This window comes from Sardina pilchardus, chromosome 11 (genome assembly GCF_963854185.1).
Source record: "Sardina pilchardus chromosome 11, fSarPil1.1, whole genome shotgun sequence".
NCBI classification, from domain to species: domain Eukaryota; kingdom Metazoa; phylum Chordata; class Actinopteri; order Clupeiformes; family Clupeidae; genus Sardina; species Sardina pilchardus.
The window spans coordinates 13,481,896-13,497,661 of record NC_085004.1 but is presented as its reverse complement, the minus strand read 5'-3'; the positions used below and the strand labels follow the sequence as shown (position 1 = coordinate 13,497,661).

Here is a 15,766-nt window from a genome sequence, read left to right as displayed (position 1 = left end):
ACCACGTCTCATTTGAGAAGTGGTAGGCGCTAGCCAGGCTAGGTGATTACTCTAAGGCAGTGTTTCCCAAGCTTTTTTTCCTTAATTGATGGCCCCCTTGCCTGTGTCTAAGACAGGGCCAGAACTCCCAAACTCCTACCTGCATAGACACACAAGACATTGCTCTATTCAAGCAATCAAACTAGCCTGACCTGAAGGTTGCTTACGCAAGTTCAGAGGTCAGAGGCAATAAATAGCTAAATTAATTTAAATGAGGAACAAAAATATGTTTTAATTGGGATTATACAGTTTTGAGTATTCAATCGGGTGTGTTGTTGGGATTTTATAGGCTACATTAAATGTGAGCAAATATAATTTTGGTAACCTCACAACGCAGTCCAGGCAACATTGTGCGGACCCCCTGCAATCTCTGGAGACCCCTAGTGAGGTCATCAATCTCAATCCAATCAAGCTGTGGGATGTTCTGGACAATCGAGTCCAATCCATGAAAGCCCTAACATACAATTGACACATAAGCAATAAGCCACTGAAGTCCGTAGTTTACGCTGATTTTAAATCAGCTACAGGCTTTTTTAAGGCATAAAAGCCCCCCTTAGTTGTTCTAAAATCAGCGTAAGCTATAGACTCGCGTAATAATTATTATTGTTAACTGCCCCCCCCCTGCTTTACATATTATGTATGTGTATGTGTTTAAAATGTGTTTTTTTCTGTCTTTCTTGCCCAGATTGCTGTATTATAGTGTGTGTTCAGTGCTGTTACTTGTTGTAAAATGTGATAAGTATGCTATACTGTGTGTTTCTCACATGGAAAAACAATAAAAACTTTGATTACAAAGTGTCAATTGTACAGAACGGTGTTACGGCACCATATGGAACATGGTTACCTTACGTTACCTCGCAACTTACAGGATATAAAGGATCTGCTGCTAACGTCTTGGTGCCAGATACCACTGCACACCTTCGGAAGTCTACTGAAGAGCATGCATCGGTGATGGGCTATGGATATTTTGGTGGCAAAAGGGGGACCGACACCAAATTAGGCAGGTGATCATAATGTTATGGCTGATCAGTGTATATGACTGGTGATCCTCTTCCAAATAAAATGCCCTTTTTTTAAAGCGAACATTCACACAAATGTTACTGCAGATCTGATGATACACAGCTCCTTTTGATATTAAATATCTGAGAATATTCTGCTCATAAAATATAAAACGCAGGTTAATGCTGATACCTGATATCTGGCTAGCGCTTTGTTAATACATGATGGTGCACTTTCTTAGTGCTATTGAAGCACTAAGAATGAGTCAAGACTGGATAGTGAAAGAAGCCCTCTGGGCTGTTAGTCTGAATGATAGATGAACACCTGCAGTCACTGCGCTGTGCCATCAGAATGAATTACATTACACGCTACTTTAATTTTAAAAATCACACTTGGTTGCCTTGACAATTGCATTGATATTGGAAGTATATCTGTCTGGAATTTGGCAATTGGCTACTTTGAAAAACAGACTAATTTCAAATCGGTAATGGAGAAAAAAAAGACACTTAATTTTCTCAGACTTTAGGTCTATGGCATTGACTTGTACTCTCCCTCCAGCCATAATCAGCAAGATTTAAACCTCATCAGGAAAAGGATTTCCCAATGGCAGAGCACTGTTTTAATTGACATCTAAGGTTGTGATAAATGCAAATTTGCCAGAGCATTTCTGTGTTTAAGTCAATGGAAGTCAGGCACTGCATAAACTACTGTTCTCTCTCGTCTTTCACTCTAATGGAAAACCCTGCGGAGCCTGGGGAGTTGTCAAAGCATTCTCTGTCTCAAAAGTTAATTAGCTCCGAGCAGGTAAAAAAGGATTCCAGAAAAAAAGAACACCATGTAAGACTAAGTTACTTTCAGAAAAAAAATATGCAGCGCAACGGCAGGGACATAATAACTATTAGGGAGAAGGTACTATAGTAACAAACAACTCAACGTATTTTCATCCATCCTGAGATGTTTTGCCTCACTGCCATCGTACAGGTCCCACTTATTTAGCTTTCCTACACTGGCAACGAAAATCTGTCATTATACTAATTGCATAGCCACACGGAAAGAGGTGTTTATGCTATTTGCACTCTGGTGGAATTTGTGTTGGGGCTTGAAAACAAACAAGGTGCCATTCACTCTATCAATAGGTAAGTCAGGGATAGGGCAAACAGTACATTTTACAAAATCACTGAACATGCCATACATGTGCATGTGATAGGCATGCAATTAAAATGACTGGCTATCATTCATTATTTATTTTCCATCTAAATTCTGGTTACATTAGCATGACAATGCTCATACCATTCATTTTGATGATCAAAATCATGTTGAAATCAAAATAAAATGTGAAAGGTATACTGTATATCAGGCGCTATCCTGGTAAATTACCAACTTCCACTCGCCCACTCAATATCAGCAGATTTCAGCAAATTTGTTCAGCTGTGTCTGGGTCTCCACCCAACATATCCCTTTCCTCAACATCAACACTTATGCTTGTGTGGACGGTACAGCCTTCTTAACATCCTGAAAGGTCCTGGGAGAGGTGTGTATGCTGTTACATAATATCCCATAAAATGGTTTGATTTTAAGTACCAGCCATTGTCCTTTGTGGTATACAGTATCTACAATTTTTAACTCTTAATTGATTTTCATATACACTATAAAAACGTATTAAGCAAGTCAACATGTTTCAAGTTTCATTTAAGTTATGCCAACATATGCGTAAAGTTTATTACACATAAGCTGAAGTTAATTATTATTCAGATAGCACAATGAAGATTGACAAGAGGTGAGTGGGAAAGAGAGCTGGGTGGGATTGGGAAATGACCACGGGTCAGATAGAGGTATTTCTATTTACGCTATAGCACCCCCAAACAAAACATAACTAGCCTACACCACCCCCAACCAAAACATAACTACACCACCCCAACCAAAACATACAGTAACTACACCAGCTCCAACCAAAGCATAACTACAGCACCACCAACCAAGACATAACTACAGCACCACAGACATAACAGCACCATCAACCAAAACATGACAACAACATCCCTAGCCGACACATAACAACAATACCCCCAACCAAAACATAACTAAACTCAATCAGTCAAAGATGACTACATTGTGTTACCTTGAGTCAACAAAATATTCTGCAGTGTACAATATACACAATCTGATAGAAGTGTAAAAGTGACAGTATATCAGCATTAGTAAGGTGGTGACTTTGGTGGCCAGATCAGATAAACTAAAATGACAGCAAAATCACCACCTGATTATACTAGTCCAGGGAGTAACTGAAGGCTTGGGCTCATCAAACTCCCTAAAATGTCTCACTTTTCTTTTTACTCCCGTTCTCCCTGCAAAGTGATGTATTTAGGCTGCACTGATAGTGTTGTGCAGAGTCTGCCACACAAAACCACACGGTTAGTGCCTACAAATGAGTGTGCATCTCCCCTTCACATGATATTATCAAAATCGTCTAGATTAGAGGATGTTGACAAATCCTTTAAAAGAACTTAAATTGAGACAGGTTGATACTCTTGCATACATATTCTGCAACTGGGATAAGAGTAGCTTTTCATGTCACATTCCAAAAATGCAAATCACACAATGATGAATCCTCATTCAACATGTTATATCACATACAAAGACAATGTTTGATTAAAAGCTTGAAATGGACTAAAGTATAATAGTCAGATATATTACCTGTGCCTATGGCCGAGTTGGGGCTGAGATTATACCGTCATTATTTCTTCCTCGGAGATAATGATGGCACAGGGAACACTTCCATTAACAAAGGCTAATGATGTGCGATGGCAAATGAACAGAGCTAATTGGCCATGTAATTAAATTAAATAAAAGGGAAACATTAAGGAATATGGTACACCTGCAAGGATGTGTTTGCACCTTAATCATATGGGATTTTCAACATAGAAATGAGGAGAAAAACTATAGTAATGACATGAACAGAGTGGAGGTTAAGTCCATGGCTGGACTTTGTTCATTCATATTGGCCTTAGCAGTGCACCTTTTGGAGGCAACACAGGCTCTTTGATTTATCGCGTGTTTGCAGAATCTGGAGGATTTTATGGTGAATATTTGTTACAGGCAGACTAGTTAAGGATTCAGCACCATATATAAAGTAAATAAAATATAAAGTAAAAGGGATTTAAAAAACGTCCAGCATATACTTTTATATCTCTGTAATAAAAACAGAGATTCAACAGTGCTCCCTGTTCTCCTAAAACCCTTTCTCTGTTCACCCTCCTTTATAAGGCAATGTTTATTCTGGTCACGCCTCCTCATGACAAACTTGCACCCTCTCCTTTCCCCTTCTCCTTTGTATAAAAAGCAGCACTTCTATGAAAAGCAACATCAAGACTCACCCACACAAACGCTTACTGACAAAACACAGCCATATTGTGTGACTGTATCATGGGTTCTTGCTCGTTCTTTTCCACATTTCACCTCACCTCCCTTCCTAAATATAGCCTTCACTATCCCACACACCCATACACACACTGCCTTATTCAAAGAGAGCTTTTGCCCTGGCCAGTCTTTAGTTTATGGAGTCAGTGTTTATGATAATTGTCAACAGCTTTGGCAGACTCAAAAAACTCCATAGGCTACAAGAAAACCACTAGACTGGCAAAACAGTAGTGGATGTTTGCATGTGTATGCATATATTTATTTGAGGGGTGTGTCTTGTCTCTCTTCACTATAAATTACTTCCTATGAACCTAAAATTACAGAGAGCATCATAAAGATGTGTTCTTCTCAAGTACAGAAATATGAATAGAGTGCATCCCAAAATTATACTGTGTTATCTGTGAATGTGATGCAGCTGTTCCCAGCTAGAGTTCAGAGGTTCAGACTTTGACCGTGGGAGCAGAACTGAGAGAGGTTCGATGTTTTGCAGCTTCATCCAGCAGTTTCCAATCATATAATCCCGACATTCCACTATTCCACTATACAGAACATTCTCTTTAAAGTGTCTGTTCAACAGCATCAAGGCACTACTGCCTACTCTATTTCTACTATGTCAGATCTCCCTTGAGAGCAGAGTATTTTTGTATGATGGCATCAGCTAGCTTATACTATGGAAAGGAACACATCATCTCTCAAGACAGATGAATGTGTCTTTCAGAACAACACGTGAGTCACTACCCACAAGCCAGCCAGTGCACAAAATCAATGTGTCACTGTAGCTTAGCATCTTTTTGTTATAAGAAGTTTTTATTCAGACGCAAGTATAGGCCTGGATGCTTTAACGTTTAGTGTGAGGTTAGGAATATGGCCAGAAACCAGCTCATGTTTACTTCTTCCTTGGGAGCTGTGAGGGCTTTAGGGTTTGCGTGTCCTGCCACACAGTCAGCCCACGTGTACGGTTTCTTAGCTGGGCAGTGTGTCCCTCTCTTCTCACTAAAAAAGCAGTCAGGGAGGGACCACCATCCGGAATTCCGGGAATGTTGAAATGTTATTTTTCTGGGAGAGTTTATTTTTGGTGTTCCATCAGAAACCAAGAGAAAGATCCTTTGTTTCACTTACACACAGGGTTAGCCCAGTTATACACTGGACTTCTCCATCTAATACTCATTTTCCACACAGAGAAAATATCTACTGTAGTAGCCTACTTATTGAAATGACACTTGTTACACTCTGGACAGGCTGCTCTTCTCATCTCTGTAATAACCTATCCCATCAATCAAACTACTTGTCACAGAGAAATTAGGAAAAAAAAAAAAACTGAGTCCACTCAAGTTGATTGTAAATCAAAGTCCACATTCCACAAAGTCCTTAAAATACATGGCCTGGGGTACAATTTCATACTCATAAAAGAAAACTCACAAAAGCACCATTGTACATGGTTATCACATAAGATGGCAAGTGCCACAAATAAGTGATGTGGTAGCCTAGGCTACATTTTGCTTGAGTAGGCTAGCATCCACCAAATAACTTAAAATCTTAACAACTTACCTTAGGCAAGGTCTGTTGTCTTTGCGACTGTCACCGCAGGCTACAATATCTGCACGACACGTCAAGAGAAACACTGTGAAGACTCCCAAATGTTTCACGCTTCACTCCCGCTCAGACAGGAAGGGCTGCTCGTGATGAAAGACGAATCTCTCCTTCCTGACGTAGGCCTACTGAAAACTTTGGTCTGAACAGCACTACTGTCCAAAACGTTTCCAGTATTTTTTATAAGCTCTGTTTCATATGGAGCTGTATCACCCTCTAGTGGACGCTGACAAGCCATCCGTTTTGAGAAGTGTAGGCAGAGGCATAGGCCGCTTTTCCCCAACTCGTGCTCTAGATGCTAGTATTTGCTTTGTGTATTGTGTTTGGTTGTCGCATGTGAACCCTACTATAATTTTGTCATGTGTTCGGTTACTTTTTATGTGGGCGTTAGCCCTACTCTGCGTTATATTGTTGCCAATAGCAAGTAGGCGACATTGTTGCATCTGGATCTGGATCTGGATCAGGATATTGATGTTTTCATTTGGTTAATCGATAGTAGCCTAGGCTATTTGCCTTAATTCATGCATGGAATTCTAACTGAAAGCTTAAACAAATGATACTGATGGAGTGAGTTTAATTACTTGAACTGTAGGCCTAGGCTAGGCTACTCCACTGCTCCCACTCCACCACAACTCCATTGGATGGTCCATGAGCTGAGATAAGGTGTGTAACAAAGTTGCGCTGTCCATTGGCTAAGCAGTGCATTGTGTCCCGCCTTCCATTTCAGCCCCCTTCGCACGCGCGCCTCTTCTGCTCTGCCTGTCACTGCACGTACACGCTCCCGTCCTCCTCGCCCGCCTGTCGCTGCTGTGGACCCGACATTCCAAATTCGTTTCACGCGCTTCGGTATATAAAGCCCCCCTGTTCGCTCTCATCATGTCTGTGTCACCTGACAAACGGCGAAAGATGGAGTCAGCACTAGAACAGCTGAAAAAATACACCGTGGTCGTTGCTGACACGGGAGACTTCAATGGTAAGACTGAACAAGCTAACTTCACTGGGCTCTGAGACATTCACTTGCGTTGGCAAGCTAAGTTAGTTGAGTCGTAGACTCTAGCTGCAAATGTCTTTTAAAATTGAGAATATAGTGCTTTCATCAGTGATACCTTGAAGGGCGTAACCAGTCATGGAGCTTCAGTGCATCACTGCCTGCCCTATGATCTAGGCCGCCACGGTCCTTATTAGCTTGCTAACTAGCTTACACTCAGTTCGCACTATCTTTTACTGTCTATGAGTTCGCAAGGCAACAAGTTAGCCAGCTAATAGACTCTTGCTACGTGCTCATCAGTAACGTTAATCCGATCGAAATGGTCAACCACACCATTGCTTAGACTTCGCTGTAAACTCTAGTATATTGAATGGATACTACGTTACAGCTTAAGTTGATGTTATTGTAACTTAGAAGTCTAAATTAGCATTTAGCATTTGCAGAAATAAGGTTAGCATCATAAGTTAGCGAGCCAGCACAGGGGAAACCGAACTTTACATTTTGTAAGTTAATGATTAACTTGATGGCCTTGATTTATTGAGATTCGCTGTTAGCATGATTAATTACGTTTAATGCATGTCATGTAAAGTCATGCTGTTCATGCACTTTTGGTTAAGGAAAGTTACCTCTTTAAGGTTAGGCGAACACCGTGTGGAATTAAATGCACTTAAGGTTAGCCGTTTAGTCTTCTCAAAGTCTACCATGGCAGTCACGCGTAATGGTCATTAGTAAGGTCATGTTTAGTTAAAACATGTGACTGGTAGCTAATGGGTTTAAAATGAATATGTGCACACCAGACCACAGGTTGTACCCTTAACTAATGGGGTGCGTGTAGCTTGCATGATTCATTTGAAACTTTGAATCAGTTGTTGTGTTGTGAAGAGTATCAGCTTTGGATGCTTTTAGCCAGGAGACTTGCTTTCAGCCGTACAATATTCAGTCATGTCCTTAATGCTTGTGGGTACTAGTAGAGCACGACGAGGAAGTGTATGTTGTGAAATTCCTACATTTCCAAACTGTGTAAAACTTCAGATTTCCTCATGCTCACGAAGTCACAGTGACGAGACAGAAAGTGACGTCACAGCCTTGTGTTTCTGCAGGTCTGGCCATCCAGCCACAATGGTTACTCATTTCTCCAACACGGTCACAACCACTTCTTGCATGCAGGAATGGTTTGAAACCTCTGTATACGCGTAGCTGTTTAAATATAGTAAATGTCCAGCTTCCATAGCCTTGTACAGTATATGTTGGAGAACCTGTTCAGTAAAAGCAATAAGTGTCTATGTACAGTGAGGAGAAAATGTATTTGATACTATGCTAAAGTTGCCTAAAAAGAGGATTATAAAATCATCATTTGACAATTGATCTTATTGCCTTAATTAAAAAAATGAATAAAAATAAAACAGCTAAGGACACCAATTTTCTTTGTGATTGAAGAACGTATCGTAAATAAATAAATGTTCTTCCTAAATGCTAGGGGGAAGGAAGTATTTGACCCCCTATGTAACCCTATGGGAATTTAGCACATAGGGTTAACATAGGGGCAGGCAGTTTTTTATTTTTAAAGGCCAGCTATTTCATGGATCCAGGATATTATGCATCTTGATAAAGTTCCCTTGGCCGTTGGAATTAAAATAGCCCCACATCATCACATACCCTTCACCATATCTAGAGATTGGCATGGTGCTTTTTCCAGTAGGCCTATTAGCCTGTTTGATGCTCACTGAGCTCAATGCAAATCAAACAGGCTAATAGGCCTATTGGAAAAAGGACCATGCCAATCTCTAGCTATGGTGAAGGGTATGTGATGATGTGGGGCTATTTTAATTCCAAAGGCCAAAGGAACTTTATCAGGATGCATGATATCCTGGATCCATGAAATAGCTGGCCTTTAAAAATAAAAATCTGCCTGACCCTATGTTAACCCTATGTGCTAAATTCCCATAGGGTTACATAGGGGGTCGAATACTTCCTTCCCTTAGCATTTAAGGAAAACATTTATTTATTTACGATACATTCTTCAATCACAAAGAAAATTGGTGTCCTTGGCGGTTTTATTTTTACTCATTTTTTGAATTAAGGCATTAAGATCAATTGTCAAATGATGATTTTATATTCCTGTTTTAGCATGGTATCAAATACATATGCTCCTCACTGTAAGTGGCCATCCCTATTGTGTTGCTTTTTTGGAGGGGAGATTTCCTCCTTCCTTGTTGACAAGTCTTTTTAAGCAATCTATGCGGCAATTGGTTTCTTTTGAAATCTGTTCCTGAAATACTGGTTACTTCCTCCAACCAAATATACGTACAGACAGTGGACACAGAGTTCTGGTATAGCCAGTATCTTTTTTTTTCTAAGTTCAAATTTGCATATGAAATTGAAATCCAGTTCTAAATTTCATCTTTAACATGCTTTGATTTCTCGAGACTTGATCTGCTTGACTAGGAACAAAGATCCTTACTCCGCTTTAACCCTCTCTGCTAGGAAGACAGGGTGATGACACTGACAAGGTTGCTGAGATGCTGCTGTTGTCTGCTTTGTTTTTCACAGCACATTCAGTGCAGCTCTATGGCCTGTTCCAGCTCTTTTCCTCTGTCAACGTTTCTGTCTCCATAAAACAGACACTACAGTTTGGCATTGAACAACTCCAAACAAACAGTTACCACGCTGTTTTCTTCTGTCTCTGGGAATGATTAAGACCTTATCTACCTTGAAGGCTGTATCAGTTGTAAACATCTTCGCTTGTAATGTTTGCTCAGCCACTCCCAGATATGATTCCCGCCTTATTCACAATACTTTGATAACGCAGAAGTTGTCAGTGAGTGAGAAATAACATGCTCATGTAATTTGTTTGTTAATGTGCAGTGGGAGTATGAGACGGGTTAAATATTTTGTGTGTGTCTGTGTGTGTGTGTACCCGTCTGTGTGTCTGTGTCCCCCACTGCTCTGTCCACTCCTAGGCCCTGTGGCACGCTTCATGTGTCTGTCTGTCTTCATTACACAATGACTGTCTGCACTCAGGGCATGTGTGTGCCACGCACTGGTCTTTGCTCTGTGAAAACTTTGTGTCAGCAATTATGATTTTTAAAAACTATGTTGGTTCCTCTGTCATGGTTGGGTTGTTTATTCATTTTTTGTTTGTTGCACAAATACATTCTGCTGATCAGTACAGTTAGTATAGTTTGGTTCTTGTCTTTTGTCAATATAATTTGGTACACAGCTTTTTATTTGTTAAAAGAGGTGTGTGGAAGAAACTAGATGCATGAGTGCTTGCAGGCTTGTGAAAGAGCTGTGAGAGGTCACAGCTGTTGGAGAAGCCTACCACCTTGTGGCCATTGTAGGTACTGCCAAAATAGCTAAAATGTTGGCCTTATCGGTAGGATATTTGTTCTTGTGTAATTTATAATCCAAGGTATCCACGATTTTTGTGAGCCAACAATGGACGCTGCCATGACACTTCAGTATTCAGAAATTCGTTTTTCTAATTCCGGACGAAGCTGTGTTGAATTGATTTTAATGTGATTGACGGTGCCTAATGCATCCTAAGCCATGTAAAAGTCAAATATATTTTTCTGTCTTGTTATCATATAGAATATTCATATTGAGATCAGAATTGTCAACATTTTGAAAACTTGAAGAATATTCTAGAGAGCATGCTGAGACGGCGCTAAGTTACAGTTACAGAATGGACAGAGGATGAAAACCGGACAGAAATGGGGTTTCACGAGTGAGGTGGATAGATGGATGTTTTGGAAAGAGTGAGGGACATGTATGTAATATGAATGTGTCCAACAAAGGCATCACAGACAGTTGATCTGGATTCTTGAGCCATTTCTTGTAAGTGAACCATAGGCTGTTCAACCAGTTTGTAGCGGAATTGGTGTAGTAAACAAAATCGAAAGCGGCCACAGTTTCTTTCACATGAATAGAAGGCGTAGATGTATATCTCTGTGAACAGAAGGTAGCTTACTCTGTGCTTCAATTCATAGTTATTGATGGCAGCAGTGTCCAACTGCAAAAAGAGGACATTGAGGTCACAGAGAGGGATGTGGCATTGCTAAGCAACAATTGAATCCCAGTAATTCAGTTCACTGCTGGAAGGAGCCAAGTGCAGGGCCCTGAACAATGGGGCCATCCTGGACCACAGCCAAGCACACACACACAGCCTGGTGGGGGGAGTTGCTATTGGCTTGACCATTATTTTGTGCCTAAATTGTGTTTGTCTATTTTTGGTTTGTTTGATTTTTTTTGTTCCCCCAACTGCTCTTTTTTTTGTTGTTGTATTTAATGGATTTTCAGCTGATTAACAAAACGTGTGTGTGCTGATGGTGTATCTGTTTGTCATTCTCTTTAGCCATCGACGAGTACAAGCCTCAGGATGCCACCACCAACCCGTCTCTCATCCTGGCCGCTGCCAAAATGCCGGCCTATCAGCACCTTGTGGATCAGGCCATCAAATATGGCATCGCCAAGGGCGGGTGAGGCCAGCGAATATGCACTCAGACACAATAGTGATTCAATTCCGGCTCGGGCTGTGCATTGAATCGATGTTTAATCGAAGCCTAATGAAATTAGATAATCTCAAAGGCTTCGAGGAATCGTGCAGCTTGCAACTCTGTGGTCAACCCAGTGGTAACTGTGGTCACATTTATGATTACTATATTCACGGCATCCTACTTGTGACAGACAGTGAAGCTCGCCTAACAGAAATGCTGCGCTTCACGCACTAGGCATGCTATCCAATCAGAAGTAGCCCAACTTAAAGCGAAATTTGGAATATTGAACCGAAGCTTGACTTTCAAATATTATACCACAAAATCAAATCTCAATCGCAATATCGGTCAGGAATATTGTAATTATATATTTTCCTCAAATCATGCAGCCCTAATGCAGACATGGCATGCTGAACGCACGCATGTAAAATGAATTGAACAGTTTTAATCACTGCCGTAATTTATTTTTTATATATATTATATTAACAGGAGTGAGGAGGAGCAAGTTACCAACATCATGGATAAGCTTTTTGTCAGCTTCGGCGTGGAGATCCTGAAGAAGATTCCAGGCCGAGTCTCTACTGAGGTGGATGCCAGGTATGAAAGTGTTTCATGTCATTAATCAGAAGTTGCAGGTTGTGAGCGCACCAACACATTGAGATGACTGTCAGACATTTTCTATTTGAGATGAGAATGTAGTATTTAGACTCTAATTTATTGGACGAAGACCTTTGCCCTGTAGGTTGATGTTGTTGTTGTTGTTGTTGTTGTTTTTTGTTTACTAATAAATTTGTTTACTCTGCCTCCACCTGGTCCTCCTCTGTGCCAGGTTGTCCTATGATAAAGAGGAGATGGTGGCGAGAGCAAGGCGGCTCATCGGCCTGTATGAGGACGCTGGCATAAGCAAGGATCGCGTGCTGATCAAGCTCTCCTCAACCTGGGAGGGGATTCAAGCTGGCCGGTGAGGCATGGTGTCTATTTATTTTATTTTTTTCCCTCTCTATTTGGTATATTTGACCTACTGTCAACTCGGATAAATGTAGATGTGCTAATTTATTCCTGCATAGGAACTGTATGTTGTTTTGATTGTATCCCTTGCATGCACAATTTTTTTTTTTTTTTTTTTTTTTTGTTCCTTGACTATTTTTATTTGCATATTTATTTGTTTTTGTTTGTTTATGTCTTGTTAATCGAGAGTGTCCTCCATTTTAGTGTGTAAGCGAGTGTGTATTATTGTTTGTGCCGCACAGGGAGCTGGAGGACAAGTATGGGATCCACTGCAACATGACGCTGCTCTTCTCCTTCGCCCAGGCGGTGGCTTGCGCTGAGGCCAAGGTCACCCTCATCTCCCCCTTCGTGGGCCGCATCCTGGACTGGCACAAGGAGAACACGGACCGCAAGAGCTATGAGCCCCACGAGGACCCAGGTACTCGCAAAGCACTGCCAATCGGCTGACTAGTCAGTGTAGGAAAGCAGCACCTGCTTAACAGGAAACTGAGTTCTAAATGCCTAAGACGTACCTATGTTTGCTTATTATTTCATCTTGTAGAATTTCAGGCTTGGAGACCTTTGAAGATTCCTTCAATACAGTCTAAAAATTCTTTTCCCTTCAGGTGTGGTGAGTGTCACGAAGATCTACAACTACTACAAGAAGTATGGCTACAGCACGGTGGTGATGGGCGCCTCCTTCAGGAACACTGGCGAGGTGAAGGCCCTGGCCGGCTGTGACCTGCTCACCATCTCCCCAGGGCTGCTGGGAGAGCTCAGCCAGGACCATAGCGCACTGGCACCCTGCCTCACGCCACAGACGGGTAAACATGCCTTTCGTCCCCCACCTCAGTTTCTTGCACATAAAAGGCGAGACGCCACTGGTACATTGGTATTAGTGGTTAGTGAGGTTCCCCCTTAACTGTAAACTACTGTGGGTGCCTTGAACAGTGCTATATAAATATGCTGTAGTAGTGTACAACTGTGTTACTAGTTGTCTTTGCACTGTATAACTATTTTACTGATTATCTTTACGATTATCTTTACACTATATAAGTATGTTACTAATTGTCTGTCACACTATAAAACTGTTACTAGCGATTTTATGATTGATATTTAATACATTGTTATGCCGGTGTTCTTCCAGCCAAGGCCGCTAACCTGGAGAAGGTCCATCTGAATGAGAAGGACTTCCGTTGGCAGCACAACGAGGATCGCATGGCCGTGGAGAAGCTCTCGGACGGAATCCGTAAGTTTGCAGCAGATGCCATCAAGCTCGAGACAATGATTAAGGTATGCACAAATGTGTGGTCTGCTTGTTTGTTTAATTCAAAAGAAATCTCAGCGATTAGTTGGTTTACAAAGCAGATGTTTCGCCGTATGGTGGGAGAATTGTGTGCGGCATCCACTTGTTTTGAAATAGGAATGTGACCATGAAGAAATATCACATCCACTAAAACAGGTGTTTTCGTTGTCCTCCTGTTGACCCCCCGCACCAACAAGTGTTTTTACCTCTCCCTGATCACAGCACAACTAAATGGTAGCATAGGCAATGATGCATGGGGCGACCTTTGGAGCAATGTTTGTGGGCAACCACAGAACTAGTTCCATGTGCTCTTATTGGATGATGATGATGACAAATGGCTATTGTCTACTCATGAGAGACGTTATAAATAATCTGCCAGAACAACTATACTCAGGGACATTGCCCAGCAACAAAACTTTGCCTTCAGTATCATGCATCAACAATGCCTTTAATTACAGTAGTGGAAAGTGGAAATAGCTTGCCCACCACTAGTTTGTGCTGTTTTTGTTGTGTTTTTCTTCTGATCAGCTCATGAATTTTCAAAATATTTATTTATTATATATTTTTTCTAGGAGAAGATCCAGAACGTTAAGAATGGACAGTAAAAGCGGCGAAGACGGTGGCAGGGGCAAGCACCTGCGGGACCAATCCCCCCCCCTCTTACCCCTCCCCCAGCTCCCTCAGCAGACTGCCTACCAGACATGCGGCGTCCACCTACTGGTTGGGAATGACTGACAACTGATTGGTCTCTATCAAAGCAGGCAATTCTGTAGCTTTAGACTTGACACCAATAAGACACGCTAGACAAGGACACCTCCTGGCGAGCTGGTCAAAACTAAAACTAAGAGAGAAAAAAAAAAACTTCAAAGATAGACTGATGGTCTAGCTCTGCTGAGCAGTGACATTTGAAATAGTGGACCAATTGCCTTGAAATTGGGCACTGATGACCCTTTTTAAGGACTGATGTACTACTGATACTTACAGCGGTTGAGTGGATCTTTTGACTCTTGAATATATCAAAATTATGACCATTCCTGTGAAAAAAATTATGACCTTGTTAATAATTTGTAGCCCTATCATTAAAAACAAACCTGCCCTCATTGCTTTGTGTACATTCTTGTGTGGTTTTATTTGCTTGATTTGATTAAGTCATCAATTGAATTTTATCTACCGCATGATTTTGCAATATGTTTGAAGGGGAACTGATTGTAAGGCCAGCGTATAATAGGGGGGGAGGGGGGGGGGGTACTCAGGAGCATTGCTCAAAAAAGTTGGTGTTATCGGTTTTACATTGATGTCTTACTTTTATATAAATTACCCATTGTCACATTTTAGCAAAATTAGTTGGGGTTTTTTTAGCTCAATAAGTTATCCATGACTCCGATTACTGTGCATTTTAGACAGGTTACATTTTGACAGGCTAGTTTTATGATAATTGGCAACCATCTTTACATGAATTTCTTAGAACCAGTCCAATGGTGAATAATGCTAAATGGCATCTTGTTTAGGTTGATTAGGCCAGAATTTGTAGTTAGCCATGCACTAATTATTATACAGCCTTAATATAATCTACCCATTTAAAAACATTTTCTGGGCAGGTTACATGTTTGCCTCCTTTTCCAACCAAGATGAATTTGCATGCTAGTGCTGCATGGCTTGAGGCTATTTCTATTGTTGCAGAGCCAGTTCCAGTCATACTCTTGAATGCTACCTGCCTATCACTCAAGGTGTCTTCAACACTGACGTCAGAGAGGGTTAAAGCGGAGTCAGTAATTAAGGATCTTTGCTGACGTGTAGCTCAATGGGTGGAGCAAGCTGGAAGCGCAATCACACATGCACACATATTGGAAATCTACATTTTGTCAGAAAGATTGAACTGTGGAAGATTATCGAGGGCCCATAGACCCTCCTATCAAAACAAATGGAACTATTACCACCACTCTTGTC

At 41.1% G+C, this 15,766-nt stretch overlaps 1 protein-coding gene across 1 annotated transcript; it reads left to right on the top strand.

Annotated features, from left to right (window-relative positions):
* Positions 1 to 6,798: 6,798 nt before the first annotated feature.
* On the top strand, positions 6,799 to 14,919 carry taldo1 (transaldolase 1). The gene is made up of 8 exons (XM_062548547.1): positions 6,799 to 7,018; positions 11,388 to 11,511; positions 12,016 to 12,123; positions 12,356 to 12,487; positions 12,777 to 12,952; positions 13,140 to 13,337; positions 13,661 to 13,806; positions 14,392 to 14,919. The coding sequence occupies exons 1-8, from the start codon at positions 6,922 to 6,924 to the stop codon at positions 14,422 to 14,424; spliced, it is 1,014 nt and encodes a 337-aa protein (XP_062404531.1). The 5' UTR covers positions 6,799 to 6,921; the 3' UTR covers positions 14,425 to 14,919.
* The last annotated feature ends 847 nt before the right edge of the window (positions 14,920 to 15,766 follow it).